We start from the raw sequence: 21,692 nt of genomic DNA on the forward strand, positions 1-21,692 counted from the left end.
TTGTTGTTGAAAACGATGGGAAATTAGTTTCGCATGATAAGGCAGTTCGTGTAGATTATTAATTATAATCATAATGAATTTTGCCTTCCGTGGATTGTTTATGGGAAGACGCTTCCTTTGGAGATGAGTTTCATTTGGAAATGTGGCAAAAAAGGAGAAGCCACACCAGACAATGGCACTGGACATGCGAACTGAGCAGAACGAAAAGATGGGATGCGGGAGAAAAAGTTCTGACTTCTGATCGACGAGGAGGGAAAAACCAAATTGCTTCTTTCGCTAACAACGCCGGGGAAAAAAAGTATTGCAAGGTCGACTTCGGTTCATCTCGAATGCTAATGGTTAGCCGGAGAATAGATCGGCCGCATAGTCGTCATTCGAGACTGGGATGGGTCCCAGATGAATGGCGTGCATTAATCAATCCAGTCAATCGATTTTGCTAAGATCTGAAGACAAGCCACAGTCAAGGAGCCGCTCACTTATGTGTGTGTTTCATGTGTGTCAAGGTCAGCAGACATCGATGAAGTTATGCCACAGCGTTTGTGATTGATGGAAGGGAACAACGAATCATTCATAGTCGTTATTATTTTATAGAGGAGAGCTCCTTGTAGGGTGGAAAGTGGTGCAAAAATGCATCAATTCTTGGGGCAGAATGAACAAAGGAACTAGTGTATAAATTGAGAGAAAGTTTGAAATAAATTCATATGAATGCTTTTTATGGGAGGATTAAAATAAAAGATGCTAAAAATTCATGCCGAATAACTTTATGGATGAAGCTCAACACCTTTTGAGCAACTAATTTTTTGAACTTTTGGTAAATAACAAGAAGGAACACGGAAAATTCTTCGGAATTTCCACAAGAAATTCTATAGAACTTCCACAGGATTTAAAAATTTCACAATCACAATTTCCGAATTTTTAGTTACACGATCTATTCGTGAGCTGTTGAAAAATCAAATCTAGAAAAGCCCTTTGAAGAAATGCGAAATATTCACCATCAATCTACCGATGTAGCTTTAGTCACTTATAAAGCTAGTGTTTTTGTAGTTCAGTTGCGTAATAGACTCTGAGAAGTTGCGCTTTGATGCTATAAATGTTGACAGCGACGCGACCAAAACACTTTTTGTGACGTTGCACATTCTAGTTGTGAGTGGTTTTCCTAATACTTTATATCTTTCTTTTTGAGACACATTTTTGTTTATACTTTAAATTAAATTCTTTTGGAACTACATTTTATCTCATATTCTTTAGAACAAATGTAAGAAAGGGAAAAACTCAACAGCACTAAAATCGGTTCGTTCGGTTAAGGAATGTGTTGTTTCACTTTATGATGGTGACTGAACTTACTCAACCTCATACCAGTTAAACTGGCGAGATGTTCCAGCACAAAGAACTTGGGGGTTTTCTCCACGATATTACGCTAGACAGTCTCCCCCACTTTTGTGTCTGTCGTGTCAAACTTGTTCCGAATCGGTGGAAGCGGAGGCAGGAAGTAAGTTAGGAAGAAACAGAATTCACCAAAAGTTACGACCAGCCTGCCAGTAGCAATACTTAGCAACTGTAGTACTAGTAGTAGTATTGAACCATCAAGGCAAGCAAGAGGGGGCGGCCGAAACTTACCAGACGAACATGGAAAAGTAACAACCAGAAGGTCGTATTCTACCCGCACCGCGTGCCGTGCCGAACACCATCATCACCATCGTCATCATCTTCATTGGCATTTGCTAAGTTGCCCTTGCGGAATCGTAGGAATAGTAGGTCCTAAAATTCAAAGCTTGCTGCCCATGACACGAGATGGGTTGGAATTTTTGGTACGAGTAGTAAAACATTTTATGTTTCTGGTAGAATAACTTACAGCGTCAGGGTTTCTCAAACAAAAATGTTGATCGATCGGAAAAATTATCGGCTACCGGAAATTTTCCTATTGCACTATTGGAGACAATAATGGAAATGTTTGATATTTTTGCACCGTCACACACATAAAGTTACACTCCCGAATATGCTTCGGTGTAAAAGTGACAGCTCCAAAGTAGCATGCTCGTAGGTTACGATGGCAGTCCACGACCATAGAATTCGATTGGTGACTGCCATTTATTGAATGAGGGGGTAATTCCGGAGTGATTTGCGATTTGGACACTTGGGTTATCGTTTCTCGAAACATAACGTTTTTTTTTAATTCCCGTATCTGATACATTCATTAGTTTACATCAAAACAGATAACACTGAATCAACAATTTGAAGCCACAATACACGGTTCGAGGTCGCATCTCTCTATCCTCTAATGCGTCCCACGCTAGCCAAGTCGTTTTGCTCCTGGTCAGCCCAGCTCACTCACTGCGCTCCACTCCGTCTCGTACCTGCCGGATCGGAAGCGAACACTATCTTTGCAGGGTTGCTGGCCGGCATTCTTGCAACATGCCCTGCCCATCCTTCCGGCTTTAGCTACCTTCTCGATACTGGATGCGCCGTAGAGCTGGGCGAGCTTGTGGTTCATTCTTCGCCGCCACCCATCGTCTTCTTGCATAGTAAAATGTATCACATAAGAAAGGTCAAAAAAGCACTTTAGGAGAATAGATCGCATTTTTGCTATCATTTTAAATGTTTTTGCATCAATTACTATGCATTGACACCATTCTTGATTTTTTTCGATTTTGAATTTTTTTTTTGGGAAAAAACTATGGTTTTTCAATAATTCCTAAATTCAATGTCCGAAACAATGGAACCACATTCCCCGTCGAATGTAACTTGCGAGTAAATCGGGTAAGTGTGTCTACAAAATTTGTACACATACACACATGAAGACATCACCTTGGTTCGTCGAGCTGAGTCGATCGGTATATAACACTATGGGTCTCCGGGCCTTCTCTCAAGAGTTTATTTTTGGAGTAATCCTATAGCCTTTCGGTACAACTTTGTTATACCAGAAAGGCAAAAAATTACAAAACAACTTAAAATTAAACACATAAAAAGCGCTGTTGGTGGAATAATCAGTTGTTCAACAGTCTAATTAGCTTGGTGTGGAGATTGTGTGAGTCAAAGTTATTTTCCCAACATACATTGGAAACTGATAAAGCGCTTATTGAACCAAAAATAGGCTTCAGCGACTAAAATAAATATATTCAGCTCAAATTGCCGGTTGAGTTGCTGTACACGAATTATATTTTTGTTCCTGGAGGAATCAAAGAGAGTATCTTAGAGGTATTGATCAAAATGTTGCCAAAAAATGAATAAAATGAAAAGTTGCCAAAACCGAATGTTACCAAAATTAAAATGTTTTTGTTTTCTCATGATAGGTACCTCACATTTCCTCACTTTTTGTAACAATAGACACACTGTGACACCTTTTCACTCGGATTTTGGAATCAAAGAGTCTTTCATGGACATTTTGTTCACATAATTTTCGAATGGTTTTATTGCCGAAATCGAATGTTTCCAAAATCTAATGTTATGGATCTGTATAGCCAGCCAGATCCGAACTTATAGTATAACGTCCTTCCGTATCCGACTAAGAAAAAGGAAAGTCTTCTTACCGAAGAGCTTTCATTGTATCTTCTTCATCTACAGAGAAGTGAGTTTCAACAAAAATGATCAAATTATCAGTATATTTTTTAAAGGTTGCTCATTAAAGAACACCAAGCGTCACATAGCGCATATTTAAGGACTCTGAAAGTGATAGTTTTGAAATTCCTACAAAGCAAGATTTAGCAGATTGATGGCAAAAGTAATGGAGCGATATTAAACGAAGTTGGGGAGAGAAGCCCCCTAGCTGACCTTGTTTTAGATACGGTTGAGAAGAAGAGGTATTATGACCCGGGTTAAGGTGCCCGTGTAGCCTGATCCCTGGGGAGAGTAACTTACAACCCTGACAATTCAGGAGGCCCACAAATCTCGGTGCATGGGACTAACATCAGGGTTGAGATGCTCGGGAGGCCTAAGCTGGCTTCTAGATCCTGTGGTATAGCTCCCATATTTCAAGAAGCAGATGAGGGCAGGATCAAAATAATTTATTACGTGTTACGTGTTCAGCGGAGTTTTAGACTTCACAGACTTCGCACCTTGTCCGAAAAGCACTCCCTCCGCAATTGTACGAGAATCTGGTTTGGCCGATACGGAGGCGAGACATTATTTGCTGATGCTTGAGGCTAGTAGGTCGTTTCAGGGAGCCATGATCGTTTTAATTTTTCGGAGCTGGGTGGTGTTTTAGTTGACCCATTGCCTCTCTTAATCCTGGTTGATGATCTTTCCTACCTGTGCAAGAAAATCTTGAAGAAAATGCATAACCGCCATCGGGGTGACAATGGGTCTAGGGGGTGAGAATGTGTCATCGTTCTCACAGGCAATCTGGAGGTCGGATAGCAAAATCGTTCAAAAAGGTCTCTTATATTTTAGTCTTCTTCCCCTCAGATACATTCAATCTATTCTACAAGCATTCTAAGTAGTTGAAATAATGACCCATTCTCACCCCCATTTGACCCATTGTCACCCCCAACGACGGAACTGTTAAAATACTTCCCGCGCTTAGTTTCATAGGGGCGTAACTGTATTGGTCGATTTCTCTTAATCGATTTTATATTTTGTTAATAACTCAATTGTTTCAAAAGCTACAACCGTGATTATTGATTCTGGTGCAAGATATAATCATCCTTTATCACATAAAACCATTAAATCATCGACAAACTGGCGCAATTCGGTGCAATAATAAAAAGAAAACATTGACGAAGAGAAATCGATCAATACAGTTACGCCCCTATGAAACTAAGTGCGAGTCTTCAATTATTTCGGAGTGAGGATTGTCCGCTGACTGACTATTACAATTCCATTGAAGCCCACTAAACAAATGGAACATCTCAATACTCTTTTTTTTTTTTTAACCATTTCATTTATTTGGTAGGCTCAGTCGTGTGTGACACTTTGCGGAGCCGCAATTCTTAAGTATGATATCTTTATAATTTGTATCATCTTATCATTATCAGTTAGTAGGGAAGGGACATAGACCATAATACTCGTGGTGACTCAAGGTTATATTTTACTTAATTCAGGATGGACGGGGTAAGGATTTGGATTTAGGTTATTCCAGCTGCTCATCCGGGCGTTTGCGTTGAAGACGGTTTTGCATGGCGTCGTGCTCGATTTTGATTCAGCAGGGAGCATCTTCCGGATGGCCAGGGCTTCGTGGTACACGGAACAGAAAAACAGAATCGAACAAGAGAAAAAAAACTGAGAAAGAGATAAACACGGGCATTAGACTTTGATATCAGCCGAGCAAAGAAAGGCATATATGGACTGCATATAAACCATATCGCGATCTCCCAAAACACCTCTTATTTCCCTGTAGGGTTGTTTACCTCGGGCCACAAGGGTATCCAATAGTTGCTCTCTGGAGGCGCCATTCTCCGAGCAGAACCAAACTACGTGATCGATGTCATCGTAACCGGCTCCGCACCTACATAAGTTGCTATCGACAAGGTTTATTCTGTAGAGATGTGCGTTTAGTGAATAGTGATTGGACATAAGCCTTGACATCACGCGAATGAAGCCTCGACTCAAGTCCTCACCTCTGAACCACGCTCGCGCAGAAACTTTAGGAACTATAGAAAATAGCCACCGTCCAAGTTCGTTGTGTGACCAATTCATTTGCCAATTTTGAAGAGTACTCTGACGGACTAATGGGAAAAATTTGTTATTCGAGATTTGTCTATCATAAACTTCACCTTCCTGTGCGCCCACCTTTGCTAGCGTGTCCGCTTTCTCATTGCCATAGATTAGGAAATGGGATGGGACCCATACAAAGGTAATCTTGAATGATCTTTCGACCAAATTACGCATCTGCTCTCTTATTTTTGTAAGAAAGTCAGATGCGTGCTTAACTGATTTCATCGACCGAAGTGCCTCGATAGAACTAAGACTATCCGAGAAGATGAAATAATGGTCTACGGGCTGATCGGAAATAATCCCCAAAGCGAAGTTAATTGCTGCCAGCTCAGCAACATAAACCGAACACGGTTCCTGAAGTTTTCGGAAGGTGGTTGAATTTACATTGAAGACACCGAAGCCAGTGGATCCGTTGATGCGAGAACCATCAGTGAAATATCTGTTGTTGCAATTGACATGTTCATATTTTTCAGAAAAATGGAGGAATAGATATTTGTCGAAGATGATCTGGTATTCCTTGAATAGCGTGTTTCATGGACAGATCGTATTCAATGGAGGAACTGTCCTTGATGAAGTTAACTCGAGGTGGATTATAACATGGAAGACAAAGATCTGACGATATGTAGTTGAGGTAGACCCTCAGGAATCTTGACTGACGAATCAGTTCAAGCATATTATCGAAATTTTCTAAGACAAGTGTGTTACTTGTCCCACATTTGATCAGTATTCTAAGTGAGAGTTCCCAGTAACGGTGCTTTAAAGGAGTGACTCCAGCAAGCACCTCCAGGCTCATGTTATGCGTTGAATGCATACAGCCGAGAGCAATACGCAAACAACGATATTGAATACGTTCCAATTTAATTAGGTGGCAATCAGCTGCTGAGAGGAAGCAGAAAGAGCCGTACTCTAAAACAGAGAGAATAGTCGTTCTATAGAGTTTGATGAGGTCTTCCGGGTGAGCACCCACCATGTTCCGGATATAGAACGTAGAAAATGTATTCTTTTCCGGCATTTATCTATCAAATAATCAATATGGGTTTTCCAGGTACATTTGGAATCAAACCAGACCCCAAGGTATTTAGAAGATAAAGATTGGTTGATGTCATCATTCAACAGCTTTAGTTTCAGTTGAGCTGGGTTCCGCTTTCTAGTAAACACAACCAATTGAGTTTTTTGCGGTGAAAACTCGATCCCTAAATGTCTGGCCCAAACAGTCAGATTATCTAAGGTACTTTGCAATGGTCCTTGCAAGACAGCTGCACATGGACCTCTTAGAGAGACCACGGCATCATCTGCAAGTTGTCTGAGCGTGCATTGTTCCTCCAAACAATTGTCAATATCTTTAACATAGAAATTATAAAGCAAGGGACTCAAACATGATCCTTGGGGAAGGCCCATGTAGCTATTTCTGGAAGTTGTCAGGGTGCTGAGAGTAAAATTCATATGTTTAACTGACAACAAATTGTACAAAAAATTATTTAAAATGACTGGTATTCCACTACTGTGCAGGTTTTCCGACAGTACTTCTATGGAAACAGAATCAAAAGCGCCCTTAATATCCAAGAAAACCGAAGCCAGTTGTTCCTTGTGCGCATAGGCCAGCTGTATATCTGAAGAGAGCAACGCCAGGCAATCATTTGTTCCTTTACCTTTTCGAAAACCAAACTGAGTATTTGAAAGCAATGCATTTTTTTCGACCCAATGGTCGATTCTTGAAAGAATCATTTTCTCCAATAATTTTCTCATGCATGATAGCATGGCAATCGGTCGGTACGAATTGTGATCAGACGCTGGTTTCCCAGGCTTTTGAATAGCTATTACTTTCACCTGTCGCCATTCTGGGGGTACGATGTTGTACTCCATGAGACAGTTGTACAGGTCAAGTAATCGTCTTTTAGCGATATCAGGAGGTTTTCAGAAGGTTGAATTTAATGTTATCGCATCCCGGGAAGAATTATTCGATGAAAGAAGAGACATAGATAGTTCCAGCATTGAAAATGGCCCACCCAAAGAACCGGGATCAGCTACTGATTCTCGAAATAGCGGTTCTGCTGGTACGGAATCTGGACAGACCTTTTTTGCGAAGTTGAATATCCAACGATTGGAGTATTCTTCACTCTCGTTGGTGGAAATGCGGTTCCGCATGTTGCGGGCCGTTTTCCAAAGTGTTGTCATTGAGGTTTCTCGTGATAGTCCCTCGACAAAACGTCGCCAGTAGCTACGTTTTTTAGCCTTGAGAAGATTTTTGAGCTTTCTTTCAAGTCTCAAATACTCTTCGAAAAGCTCAGACCTTCCGTGTTTACGGAAAGCCTTGAAGGCATCAGATTTCTCGGAATACAACTTAGTACATTCATCATCCCATCCAGGAGTGGCTGGTCTTCTTATGACAGATGTACTTGGAACGCGTCGTTTCTGAGCTTCTAGTGCGCTTTTATGAATCAATTCGGTAAGGAATCGATACTCATCCAGTGGGGAAAGAATATCAGTTGATTCAATACCAATTTTTACCGCCGATGCAAATTTTGCCAGTCAATGTTTTCGTGAGGTCGAAAGGAACATTTACTGGCACTGATCGTTGATAGCCACTTTTGATTGTGGTGACTATCGGCATGTGGTCACTACCATGGGGATCTTGGATTACCTTCCACGTGCAATCTAATGATAGTGAATTAGAGCATAAAGACAGATCTATTCGACTTTCCTGACCTTGAGGTCCTATTCGAGTTACTTCGCCTGTGTTCAAAATATTCAAGTTGAAATCGTCGCACAAATCATAGAAAATAGGCGCTCTATTATCGTCTCTAGTTTCGCCCCATGCAATACCATGTGCATTCATATCCCCCAGTATTAAAACTGGGGATGATAAAGAGAGACTGCGCTCCAAAGATGCCGACGATTAAGTGAGGCATTTGGGGGAATATACACTGAAGCTATGCAAAGGTCTTTATTCTTTACATTTACTTGGCAAGCGACGATTTCTAAACCATTAACAGTCGGAATGGGAATTTTGTAGAAAGTGTGACATTTTTTTATTCCCAAAAGAACGCCACCATAATGATCATTCCGATCTTGGCGAATAATGTTAAAATCGTGGAAGTTGATTTCATCTTCAGAAGAAAGCCATGTTTCACAGAGTGCAAATATATCGCAATCGGAGTTGCGAATTAAAAACTTAAACACGTCCAATTTATGTTTCAGACTATGACAGTTCCACTGCAGCACAGTGATTGTATCTTGTATGGTCGTATTATCCATCGAAAGATACAAGTCCTGCAAGAAGGGGCCATGAAACAGTCAATTGCTTCAGATAACTTTCAACTGTTGGAATAAAGAGGTCAATGATTGGCCTCAATGAATTCGGAATATTGAATAAGTTCAAAATACGATCCACAAGGTCCTTAAAGGATATCAATCCTCGCTTGGACGAGATTCTTTTCTTGGAAGTGCGAGTAGCAGTTTTCTGCTCAGAGATATTCCTTGACTGATGTTTCTTTGTAACATCAGTTTTAGGCAATGGCGGAATGTCTTACTGCAACATGGGTCAAAAGGAGCAGTATAGACAGGCTGCTTCGGAATTTTAAATAATCCCCATTACCATCAGTTTTTGGCAAGCTTTTAGGGATGATTTTTGTTTTCTTACGGCTCTCTTTCGGATCTTCCTCTTTTCGGGTACGTTTACCTCTGCTGAATCATTCATTCGGCTACGTCAGTGTTCGAATCGTCAATGGAAATGACATCTTAAAAATCATTGACATGAACCGCGGCTGAAATAGCAGCCGTTGCGTTGGCAGTTGCGGATGTGTCTTGCGACTTTACCATTTCCGCATACGACTGCTTGGAGCGCTGTACCAACGAGCGCTTCACTTTTTGGGTGCGCTTTCTGTACACCGGGCATTCTTGCAAACCATGGGGAGGATCCAAACCACAATAAGCACATTTTGTTGCTTGTTGTTGGCAGGCTTCCTCCCTATGCTTCTCAAAACATTTGCCACAACGGGGCTTGTTGTCGCAAAACTCGGCAGTGTGCCCCAACTGTTTGCAGTTGGTACAATTAAACACCCTTGGCACAAAAAGCCGCACCGGAAATAACATATTTTCAATATCTACATATTTTGGGAGAATCGAACCGGCGATCGTCAACCGAAGCGAACCAGACTTAGAAAATACTTTTTTACCATCTACCATGGTAGCTGAATGCAACTCCTTGCAATCCAGAATATCCACAGTAGATAGCAGGGCATTCTTTAAACGACCTTTTCCTGCAAGTAGGTACATCCTTGCAAGTCAGGCTCGCTGCGTTTATGACACCTTCAATTTCGACTTCTCGCGAGGGCACATAAACTAAATATTCTACATTATACAGTTGGTCTTTTGCGATTGCATTTGCATCCTGATATGTAGGTGCGGTTACACGTAGTTTGTTCCGATTAATCTGATGAAAATCAGTTTTCGGAAAACGACGCGTCAAATCACGCTTGATGCCTAGAAAATCAAGGCTTTTCGCTTTCTGCCGGAAATAAACAACCCAGGGACCAGGTGATGTGGCCTGGTAAAATCGCGTGCGAACAACATTGTCTGTTGAAGGCGAATCGCCTCCACTCGCTTCGTCCATGTATGCGAAAAAAAAAACTTAAATAAATTTATTTAAGGAAAAAAAAACAATTTTTTGAACCAGGCTAATGCCCACTCTTTCTGCACTGCCCGATTGTTTCTGTTGGAGAAAAGGTGTAGCCAACTCCACGCTGTGTGAACAGAAGCGTGGTATGATATGCGAACAATGAAAAGCGTTTAGGTACTTAGCCTTTTCGTCGCTGCTTCGCTGCTACCTACGACCGTCCTCGTATGGTGATAGAAGCCAATCCAATAATATTCACGGCACTGCACTGATCACCGGTTGGTGATTTACCAAATGCAGCCCGCTTCCTCTAGCCGGCAGGATTTCACCTTGCGAAACTCGGCAATAAAACACACCGCGCCGAATAACAAAAGCGCACTTTTTCGAGTGATTCGCGTGAAGAGATACAAACTTTAACTTTTTGCGTCTGACTCAGTCCAATGCCGCACTGGGAATGTATCTCAATACTCTGCTCGATTCGTCGTCTCACACAATAAACATTATCTGGAATGCATTAGGAATTCAACGCTAATTTGCAGTAATCTGAGACGTTTTTAAAATGTTGATTTTTTTGCATTCACTATTGATTGAAATATTTTAAACGTGTACATTATGTTTACTTCGAACAGCTGTTCAATTTTCCTGCAGCGTGCACCTTCTTCTTCTCTTCTTGATACCCAGGTCTTGACGACTTTTCGCAAAATGTCACAATTAATTTGACGTTGGCGATCACTCGGTCGAGATCGAGTTGGTCAAATCGCAGTTGGCGACGTCAGTCGCCTAGACGCACATGCTGTGGATTATGGGTCAGAATCCCGGCTGGTGAGGAGACAACTTTTCATAAAGCTGAAAGTTGTTAACTGGTGTATTGGGTGGAGGAATGGCCGAAAGCCACTAGACCGAAAGTGGTTTGGCCGAATATCTGGCCCAACAAACAACCATTAGCCATTTGGCCTAAACGGACATAATGCTGAAAATGTCGTCCGGCCGAACTGGTAATTTCGCCAAAAATACTGTTCAGTTGAAATGTGGTTTGGTCGAACAGGTAAGACGACTGAAAAAATGTCGATTGGTTAAATATGTTCGAAAATGCCATAAGCCCGAAATTCTCGTTTGGCAGAAAGAACAACTTGGCTGAAAATGTTGATGTCAGGTCGTGTCGTACGGCCGAAAATGTCGTTTGGCGGAATTCTTCCGGGTCTTCCATCAAACATTCCTCTAGGAATTCTTCCTGCAATATCCCCGACAACTCCTCCGAAAACACCAACAAGAATTTTTCCGCTAGTGCCTACGGGAATTTATCCCGGAATCTCTCTTGACATCCCTCTTGGAATTCCACCAGAAAGTCTTCCCCGAGTTCTCTCAGGATTTTTTCCATAAATTCGCCAGAAAATATCTCCGGAAAATCCTCTGAGATTTGCTCCTGGAATTTTTCCAGGAGTTCCAATCCGCGAATGCCTCTGGTAATTTCTCCTATAATCTTTCTAGGAATTCCACCAGAAAGTCTTCCGGGAGCTTCCTTAAGAATTCTTCTAGAAGGTCTTTTAGGAATTCCTTCGAGAGTTATTACAATAAAACAGAGTGTCCACAGGAATTCTTTTATTGATTCTTCTGAAAATTCCTCCACGAATCCCTCTGGAAATTTCTCCAGGATTTCCTCCGGAAATGAACCCTCGAATTCCTCCGGAAATGCCTACAGGAATTCGTTCAGGAATCCTTTCAGAAACTCCTCTGGAAATTTCTTCGGATATTCCTCCAAGACTTTTTCCGCTATTTTTTTCAGAAATACCTCCGGATATTCCTCCAGGAGTACTTTCGCAAATATCTCCAGGAATTACTCAGGAATATTCTTCAGGATTTCCTTCGGAAATTCCTTCAAGAATTCCTCCAGTAAATCTATATATATATAAAAATGAAATGGTCTGTGTTCGTATCCGCATAACTCGAAAACGGCTGGATGGATTTTCTTTATTTCTTCAGCAGATACGTTCGTTACCGTTTCCGACGGGTTTATATGATACTTTCTCGAGTGAAAATTCCGAGTAAGGTTGTGCAAATCGTGAAAAACTAAAATTAGGAGTCGTATGGAAATTGCACATGGGCATTTTCGCCTACTACGCAGGACAACGTCTGCCGGGTTGACTAGTTCCTTATATAATTCTACTGGAAATACCTCCAAGAATTCCACTGGAAATTCCTCCAGGAATTCCTCCGAAAATTCGTCCAGGAATACCTCCAAGACATCATCCAATTTCTCCGACAACTCGTCCAGGATTTTTTTAGGAAATGCTTCTGGTGATCCCTCCAGCAATTACCTCGGAAATACTTTTACGAATTCATCCAGAAATTTCTCCGGATAATTCTCCAAAAATTCCTCTGGAAATTCCTACAGGAAATCCTTCAGGAATTCTTCCGAAATTTTTTCCAGAAATTCTTCCGGAAAATCATCCAGGAGTTCTTCCTAAAATTTCTCCTGGTATGCCTCTGTGGTGATCTACCACTACATTGTCTCAAAGCATCTACCCGTCAAGGTAGATCAGGACAATGAAAACCAGGCAGCTCATCGATAGGTAAATAATTATGAATATTTACCTCTCGATAGTTACCTGATCATGTATATATATAGTATGTAAGTAGATAATAAAATTAGAGTTAAGGTAGAGCTTGTTCTTCTCTCCACCGACAATATCACATTCCCTAGGAGCTGGAGATGGCTGAGGCCACTCCAGAGAGGACGACGGCTTCGCTTCATTTCCAGAGAGGACGACGGCTTCGCTTCACCTCCAATAGTTCTTCCAGGAAGTCTTCGGGAAATTTCTCCAGGAATTCCTGCGGAAACTCCGATGATTTCTCCGAAAATTCCTCCAGGAACTCCCCCGCAAATTCCTCCAAGAATTCCTTCGGATAATCGCCCAGAAGTTCTTCTGGAAATTTCTCCGGGTATTACTTCGAGAATTTATCCAGGAATTCCTCCAAAAATTCCTCTGGAAATTCCATCAAGAATTCATCCGGCCATCTCTCCACGAATTTCCCTGGAAATTCCTTCAAGAAAATTCATCCAGTAATTTTTCCTGGATTTCCAACGAGAATTCCTTTGGGATTTTCTTCGAGAATTCCTTTGAAAATTTCTTCGGGAATTCCTTTAAAAAATCCTCCGGGAATTCATTTGGAAATTCTCCCGAGAATTGCTTTGGGAACTCCTCCGTGAATTCCTCTGTTTATTTTTTTCTGGGAATTCCTCTGGAAATTCCTTTGGAAGTTCCTCTGAGAATTCCTCTGGGAATTCCTTTGGGAATTCCTTTGGAAATTTCTCTGGGAATGCCTCTGGGAATCGCTCTGGGAACTCCTTTGGGAATTCCTCTGGGAATTCCTTTGGGAATTCCTCTGGGAATTATTTTGGGAATTCCTCTGGGAATTCCTTTGAGAATTCCTTTGGGAATTCCTTTGGTAACTCCTTTGGTAATTCCTCTGGGAATTCCTCTAAGAATTCCCTTGAAAATTCCTCTGGGAATTCCTTTGGGAATTCTACCGGGAATTCCTTTGGGAATTCCTCTGGGAATTTCTTTGGGAATTCCTCTGGGGATTCTTTTTGAAATTCCTCTAGGAATTCCTTTGGGAATTCTTTTGAAATTTCTTCCAAATTTCCCGAGCATTTGTTTTAGAAATTCCTGCCAAATTTCTCTGAAATTCTTACGAGAATTCCTCCGCGAGCTCTTCTGGGAATTCTTCCGGAAATTTCTTTGGAAATTCCTCTGCGAGTTCATTTGGAAATTCCTCTGGGAAATCTCTCAGAGAACTTTGGGCGGAATTCCCGGAGAAATGCAGGAGTCATTCTCTCATGAATTATTGAAGGAATTCCTAGAGAAATTTGGGAGGAGTTTACAGAAGAACTAAAGAAGTTCTTAGGCGAGATCTCTGAGGTATTCCTAGACGAATCCATAGTGGAGCTCCCAAAATATTTCGTGAAGGAATTCCTTCGAGAATTCATCTTAAATTTATCATGCGTTTGCTAAGAAAATTCGTCATAAATTTATCTGCGATAATAAATTCTTTTGGGACTTCCTTCGGAAATTCTTAAAGTTCCCTTGGAAATTCTATGAATTCCTCCTGAAATTCCTTCGACAATTTGTAAGAATTATTCCAGAGATATTCCCGAAGAATTCCCCGAGCAGTTCTTGAATAATTTCTTTGATGAATTTTCAGAGAAATTTCGGAGGTGATCGAGGTGGATAATTTGACCAAGTGTTTCGCTTTTATTCGAATAAAATAATGTGGATAACTTATTCTCGATACAGTCCTTATACAGCCGGATACATGATGATTGAGAACTACGAAGTGCGAAATGAGAAGTGGCAAATAAGGAGTGAGAAGTGCGACGTCTTAGTACTTGCTTTCGAGCCTCTTGAAAGGAGGCTTCCGAGCCTCTTGAAAGGAGGCTTCCGAGCCTCTTGAAAGGAAGCTTCCGAGCCTCTTGAAAGGAGGCTTCCGAGCCTCTTGAAAGGAGGCTTCTGAGCATCTTGAAAGGAGGCTTGAGCCTCTTGAAAGGAAGCTTCCGGGCCTCTTGAAAGGAGGCTTGAGGCCTCTTGAAAGGAGGCTTGAGCCTCTTGAAAGGAGGCTTCTGAGCCTCTTGAAAGGAGGCTTCCAGGCCTCTTGAAGGAGGCTTCTGAGCCTCTTGAAGGAGGCTCTGAGGCCTCTTGAAAGGAGGCTTCCGAGCCTCTTGAAAGGAGGCCTGAGGCCTCTTGAAAGGAGGCTCTGAGCCTCTTGAAAGGAGGCTTCTGAGCCTCTTGAAAGGAGGCTCTGAGCCTCTTGAAAGGAGGCTTCCTGAGCCTCTTGAAAGGAGGCTTCCAGGCCTCTTGAAAGGAGGCTTCTGAGCCTCTTGAAAGGAGGCTTCTGAGCCTCTTGAAAGGAGGTTTCCAGGCCTCTTGAAAGGAGGCTTGAGCCTCTTGAAAGGAGGCTTCTGAGCCTCTTGAAAGGAGGCTTCTGAGCCTCTTGAAAGGAGGCTTCTGAGCCTCTTGAAAGGAGGCTTCTGGAGCCTCTTGAAAGGAGGCTCTGAGCCTCTTGAAAGGAGGCTTCTGAGCCTCTTGAAAGGAGGCTCTGAGCCTCTTGAAAGGAGGCTTCCAGGCCTCTTGAAAGGAGGCTTCCTGAGCCTCTTGAAAGGAGGCCTGAGCCTCTTGAAAGGAGGCTTCTGAGCCTCTTGAAAGGAGGCTTTCTGAGGCCTCTTGAAAGGGAGGCTTCTGAGCCTCTTGAAAGGAGGCTTCTGAGCCTCTTGAAAGGAGGCTTCCGGGCCTCTTGAAAGGAGGCCTGAGCCTCTTGAAAGGAGGCTTCTGAGCCTCTTGAAAGGAGGCTTTGAGCCTCTTGAAGGAGGCTTCTGGGCCTCTTGAAAGGAGGCTGAGGCAGCAGGAGGCTGAGCCTCTGAAGGAGGCTTCTGAGGCCTCTTGAAAGGAGGCCTGAGCCTCTTGAAAGGAGGCTTCTGAGCCTCTTGAAAGGAGGCTTCTGAGGCCTCTTGAAAGGAGGCTCTGAGCCTCTTGAAAGGAGGCCTGAGCCTCTTGAAAGGAGGCTTCTGAGCCTCTTGAAAGGAGGCCTGAGGCCTCTTGAAAGGAGGCTTCTGAGCCTCTTGAAAGGAGGCTTCTGAGCCTCTTGAAGGAGGCTTCTGAGCCTCTTGAAAGGAGGCTGGAGCCTCTTGAAGGAGGCTTCCGGGCCTCTTGAAAGGAGGCTTCTGAGGCCTCTTGAAAGGAGGCTGAGGCCTCTTGAAAGGAGGCTTCTGAGCCTCTTGAAAGGAGGCTGAGCCTCTTGAAAGGAGGCTTCCTGAGCCTCTTGAAATGCGGCTTCTGCGCCTCTTGAAAGGATGCCCTCGAGCCTCTTGAAAGGAGGCTTCCGAGCCTCTTGAAAGGAGGCTTCCGAGCCTCTTGAAAGGAGGCTTCCGAGCCTCTTGAAAGGAGGCTTCCGAGCCTCTTGAAAGGAGGCTTCCAAGCTGCTTGAAAGGAGGCTTCCGAGAAGCGTAGAAGGAGGCTTCCAAGCTGCTTGAAAGGAGGCTTCCGAGAAGCGTAGAAGGATGGTTCCAATTCTCTTGCAACAAAGCAACTGAGCTTTTCGGGAAAAAGTCTTCATGTCTTTCAAATGGAGGCTTTCGAATCTGTAGACTATAGATTTTAGTTATAAATCATATTCTTAACATGTTATTCAATATTATGTTTTGACCCGGAAGATTGCATAGAAGATTTTTAAAATTTGTTCATTCGAGGTTTAGCCCTTTTGATCTTTTGTCCCACATCTCTTCATCCATTATATTGGTTGTGGAGGGCAGGAATGCGTGTTTCCAAATTCCCTACCAGATTGATGCTATTCTTGACGAAGAAAAGGTTTTCGAATACATTCCGTGATTTCCCAGGAAATGCTTGTTTTAGCAGGAATTTCCAAAATCATGTACGTTCAAATCGCAAAGTACTTAATAGTCTTATTTCCAATTAAGTACAAGCATTCCTAGAACGGCAGTACCTGTGCTACTCACAAGTGGCCTCACACCTTGGAAATTTTGTCGACGGATTTTGTTGTTATGTGTTTTCAAAAGGTGAGGGTTTACATGTCTTCAGAACGTTAGATACATGGGAGCTGAAAACAGGCCATACATGTTCTGGTGCAGCTTTTAGGATCTGGTAGCAACATTGGATTCCATAAGAAACCGATATGTATTCCCGACAGACTATTGGGCTTCGGTGCTTCTGTCATGCTTCAACTAGTTACATTGTATAATAGTCTGATTGAAATGGAATATAATAATACTTCAATCCTTGGGTTTTGATCATGTGTTGAGAAAACTTGTTGTTATCCTAAACCTAGCAATGTTCAAACAAGTACCAAATTATGTTTATTAAATTATGTTCCCATGAATGCCTATATGGCGTCCCGGATTTTAGATTCAGAAGTTTTGGGGGTAATCAGAGACGATGTTTTCGTCGGATTTGGACGGACACACTTTGGCACTGTTTTTGGAGAAACGCTTAGGGGAAATGACTGAAGACGGGAAACGTGTTAAAGGGAAGGAGTAGGAGTTTTCAAATCGGCGCGACGGTTTTCAAACCAAATTTTCAATTGGCACCAGACACGTTTCAATATTGTGAAATATTGATATTGGATTCGCAACAACAGTTGCATCAAAGTATTGAATTCACCTGCATTTAACGGTAACAAACGACAGCGATGTTACTGTGAGGTCTTGTCATTTGTGACAAGAAGTTTTACGTTGAAAGCCGAAATCCCGGAACGTAAAAATAATTGGATTTTCCAAGGACATTCGCGAAGATGTAATCATTTACAAGTAGTTTAACTACTAATAGATGTTTCACGGAAAAGCAACATAATGTCAGCCATATTTGAAACGGATGCCTGAGGGTTCGATGATTTGATCAATCGGCAGCGAGTCAATATCGGATGGAAAAGGTCACCAAATCCTCTATAGGGCACTGCACGGACTGCTTTGTCTCTTTCTCGCTGCAAAGAAATTAGAAAACAACAAGGCCAGTAAACGTCAAAATTAATGAAGAACAAAAGAGAAAGATATTCTTCCGTGCAGTGCCCTATTTCGAAATTTTCCCACTTTACTGCGTTTGTACTTTACATAGCTTTACATATTTGAGCCGAAGTAATTTTGGCCAAATTTCTTAAAGTTTGGTCGACAAAAACCCCCCTGTCAATAATAGAACAAAACCTGCCAAAGCCGTCTTTCCCCCTATATAGGGGAACTGTTCCGTTTTCCATCTCACTGAACATATATTTATCTAATCGCGAAACAAAGAAATACGGTACCAATTTCGTCGCTTCTAAGTTGGCTAATGTTCCGTCTTTTGTGCACACATACATACACTTGGAGGGGGGCCTCCTTAGCCGTGCGGAATGACGCGCGGCTACAAAGCAAGACCATGCTGAGGGTGGCTGGGTTCAATTCCTGGTGCTGGTCTAGGCAATTTTCGGATTGGAAATTGTCTCGACCAGGCATTGAAAGCGTGAGTGAAGCGGACGAGCATTGATCCAATTGAATCATAGCATCCAATGCCAGTGAGTGAACAGCCTTGCTCAGATGGATACCAAACAACGATTATGAGCGATCGTTGCTGCGTAAACAACGAGCAACAGGGTTCGCCAAGCCAAACTTGGTATGGTATCCAGGGAAGCTACGACTGGAGCATTTGTATTACGCTTGCTCTACTAGAATAAAACCAAAACACATCAGGTGTTCTGCTTTATGCACTCTGCTTTCAAGTTGCTGGGATGGAGGAGAGAAAGTATCGAAGCCTCCCATGCAGTGTATCCGAGTTCCATTCTCATAGTGGACTTAATTTTCCTAATGTCTGAAAAGATTTTTCTAACAGCGTGTGGTAACAACACTCATTGTTAGGTATTAAGTGATTTGCCTCGCTCAGTTGTCTCCCATTGGTGAGCGATGAAGATCTTTAAACATTGAATCAACGAACGCCAAATTTCAACGATCTAGAAAGCATCAGCGATTAGACCACAGGAGAACATCAAGTTGGCATGAATTTAGCTGATTTTTACTCATGATCTGATTTTTTTCAATGCCTGGTCTCGACTTTCCTGGGCATAAAAGTATCAGCGTGCTAGCCTCATGATATACGAATGCAAAAATGGTAACCTGGCTTAGAAACCTCGCAGTTAATAAGCTGCGAGGTGGCTCTGTCCCAGTATGGGGATGTAATGCCAATAAGAAAAAGACATACACTTGGAACGACAGTTTGTCGAGCAGAATCGATACAATTATGACTTTCCAGGCCTCATATGAAAAGTTCGATAAAACTTTGTTGCACGAGAAAGGCAAAAAGACTGAGAACATCTGATTTCGTAAGCTAAGCTTCAATCTGCTACATCGGCATCACGTACTGTGCAGCACCACAAGACTTAAACCGTCCGGTCCACTTGTAACAGTTTTCGGTTTGGAGTTGTTTGCTCAGCATAATTTATCACTTGGTTGAGTTTGCGGAAGAATATTCTGCCCCGGCACCAGCCGATTAAATTACGCCCCAATTTGGTGCTCTTGGTTCGTTCTCGTTTCGCCCAAAATGCAGTTTGTATCCTCAGTGACAATTTCTCCTCCACCAAGTTCTATTTTCTACAATGAAGTACAGCGTTCAAAATGTGTAACTTCGGCAATCAGAGCTTCGCCAAGTTTATTTGTTTGAGAAAGTCCAACACAAAGTTGAGGGGGGCGTTGTAAAACTAGTTCACAACCAAAAGATGCACATCGGTAATGTTTACAACGGAATGAATTTGCAACTAGCCTAGAGCCCTCGACAGAATATTTCGTACTTATCGGCCAAGAGCAGTCGTTTTCCGGATTTTGTACTCTCAAGAAGAAAATGTCAGAAAGTTCTTCTTCAACAGTGCTGACGAGAGAGCAAAGAAACTGGCACGTCACTTCTGCCCCCATGGCGCTGCAGTGATTTTCAGGCTCAGGTGTTGCTAAAAACTTCCGGCCCCCCGTCTTGTTCCTTCACCACTGCACTCCACAACTTTTACTGCGGTATCTAGATTTCTCGCCAGGAACAGTGGAGAAAAAAAAATTAGCCATGTCACTCGCAACAAGCATCTGACTCGCACAAAAGTTTCATTAGTTCTGCCAAGTAGGGCACACGGGAAAGTAAAACGGTGCAACCAGAATTCCGCTAATCTGTGCCACTTGTTCGCGTGCTTTGAGACGTACCAACGCGAGCACAATATACCGGGCATTATGTGGCAGCTGTTCCCGGCCGGAGCTATTTATGTTCTGTGACAAGCAATTTTAGAATGTATTTCCAGCTGACCCATTCTCCTCCTGCAAAGAACTGACTCGCAGGTATAGTGGGAAGGTTGGTTCCAGATGCAGCACTTAGATTTTCGGATACATCAACAGCCAGGAAATGTATTTTTCGAAGTAATTATCAACAAGTTTTACTTATTATCTTCTTAAGTTTTACTTTGTATTTAAACCTAATTTGTGCATCCAAACCCATGTGTCCCCATTTGCAGGAGAACGTCGGATTGTTCCTCTCAGAAACTTTGGCCCACCGTTGCTGGTTGCTGCAGTACAACATGAATGTGAATTACATCTTCAAGGGATGCTACACGATGGCTACCCACTCAAGCATCGTTGGAAACGATGATGGTAGTGATAGCGCAATTTTTAGCTGGAGTGCCTATGACGTGTCGAGATGGATGATTTGAATTTTTGAACGTCTGAGTTACATCTAACATGTTAATTCTGGAACGTTCTCGAATGTACAAAAAAAGAAAACCGATACGAATGGTTTCTGATTTGAACGATTCATTGTAGCAATAAGTAACATGTTGAAGCACTTCGCTTCAGCCATGTGAATGGTGGTAAATCGAGCAAATTGAGATTGATGGTAGTTTTCTGTTGGAAACCATGAGCAGCACAAATGTGGAACCATTCAGCAATAAATGGGTTTCCATGAAATCGAATGAAGCGCATTGTGGATTTTGACAATTTATGTCCAATTCACGCTGCGAGCTTGAAAATTTTGTTTCAATAACTTTGATTTCAAATTTCGAAATTACATAACAATGCTCGGTACTATATTCCGGGGATAAATGAGGGGCTTAGGAGCAAAATTGTGTGTTTGTGTGACATTTTGATTGAACTAGGGTGAGGTGTAAAAAAATAAGTTATCTTCTTCTTCTTCTTATTGGCATTACATCCCCACACTGGGACAGAGCCGCCTGGCAGCTTAGTGTTCATTAAACACTTCCACAGTTATTAACTGCGAGGTTTCTAAGCCAAGTTACCATTTTTGCATTCGTATATCATGAGGCTAACACGATGATACTTTTATGCCCAGGGAAGTCGAGACAATTTCCAATCCGAAAACAGCCTAGACCGGCACCGGGAATCGAACCCAGCCACCCTCAGTATGGTCTTGCTTTGTAGCCGCGCGTCCTACCGCACGGCTAAGGAGGGCCCCGATAAGTTATCTTAGAACATACAAATCTAATAAAACGGAAAATTATTCAAAAATCCAATGGCTCCCATCATCTGGCAGCGAAAAATGGAAACAATACTGTAAGGAATAAATGAAATGACCGTTTTCTTGGACGACATATGTAATGATAACGGGTAAGAACGATGAAGTCATTCTTTTTTCGATTGAGAACGTACACACAATACGAGTGAAATACAAGTGCGAATTCTCCGTGGACGACATCGACTAGTGCAGATACGTTATTGACAATAAATGGTATCTACAATATTAGGGAAAAAGTAGAAACAATGCAGAAGATGCATAGACCTGGAGTGAGGGTTTAGTTGTTTGTCGGATTAATGAATTGCTATGGTCGATTCTTTCTGAACTTGAGTACGATCCGTACTCTTTGAACAACTTGTTCAAATGGACCAACAGTGCAAAGATTCTTACGGCAGGTG

The 21,692-nt window shown here is 42.3% G+C and overlaps 2 protein-coding genes across 2 annotated transcripts in view; one reads left to right on the top strand and one right to left on the bottom strand.

Moving 5' to 3' along the window:
* LOC134222585 (uncharacterized) overlaps positions 1-20,476 on the top strand; it is a 41,139-nt gene extending 20,663 nt beyond the window's left edge. Inside the window, exon 3 of the mRNA XM_062701746.1 lies at positions 20,282-20,476. Coding sequence (XP_062557730.1) covers positions 20,282-20,476 — 195 coding nt within the window. The remainder of the gene's footprint in view (positions 1-20,281) is intronic.
* Positions 1-21,692, bottom strand: part of LOC134224951 (alpha-catulin) — a 506,545-nt gene that overhangs the window by 253,214 nt on the left and 231,639 nt on the right. The window lies entirely within an intron of this gene.

The sequence above is a fragment of the Armigeres subalbatus genome, chromosome 3, assembly GCF_024139115.2.
Source record: "Armigeres subalbatus isolate Guangzhou_Male chromosome 3, GZ_Asu_2, whole genome shotgun sequence".
Lineage (NCBI taxonomy): Eukaryota > Metazoa > Arthropoda > Insecta > Diptera > Culicidae > Armigeres > Armigeres subalbatus.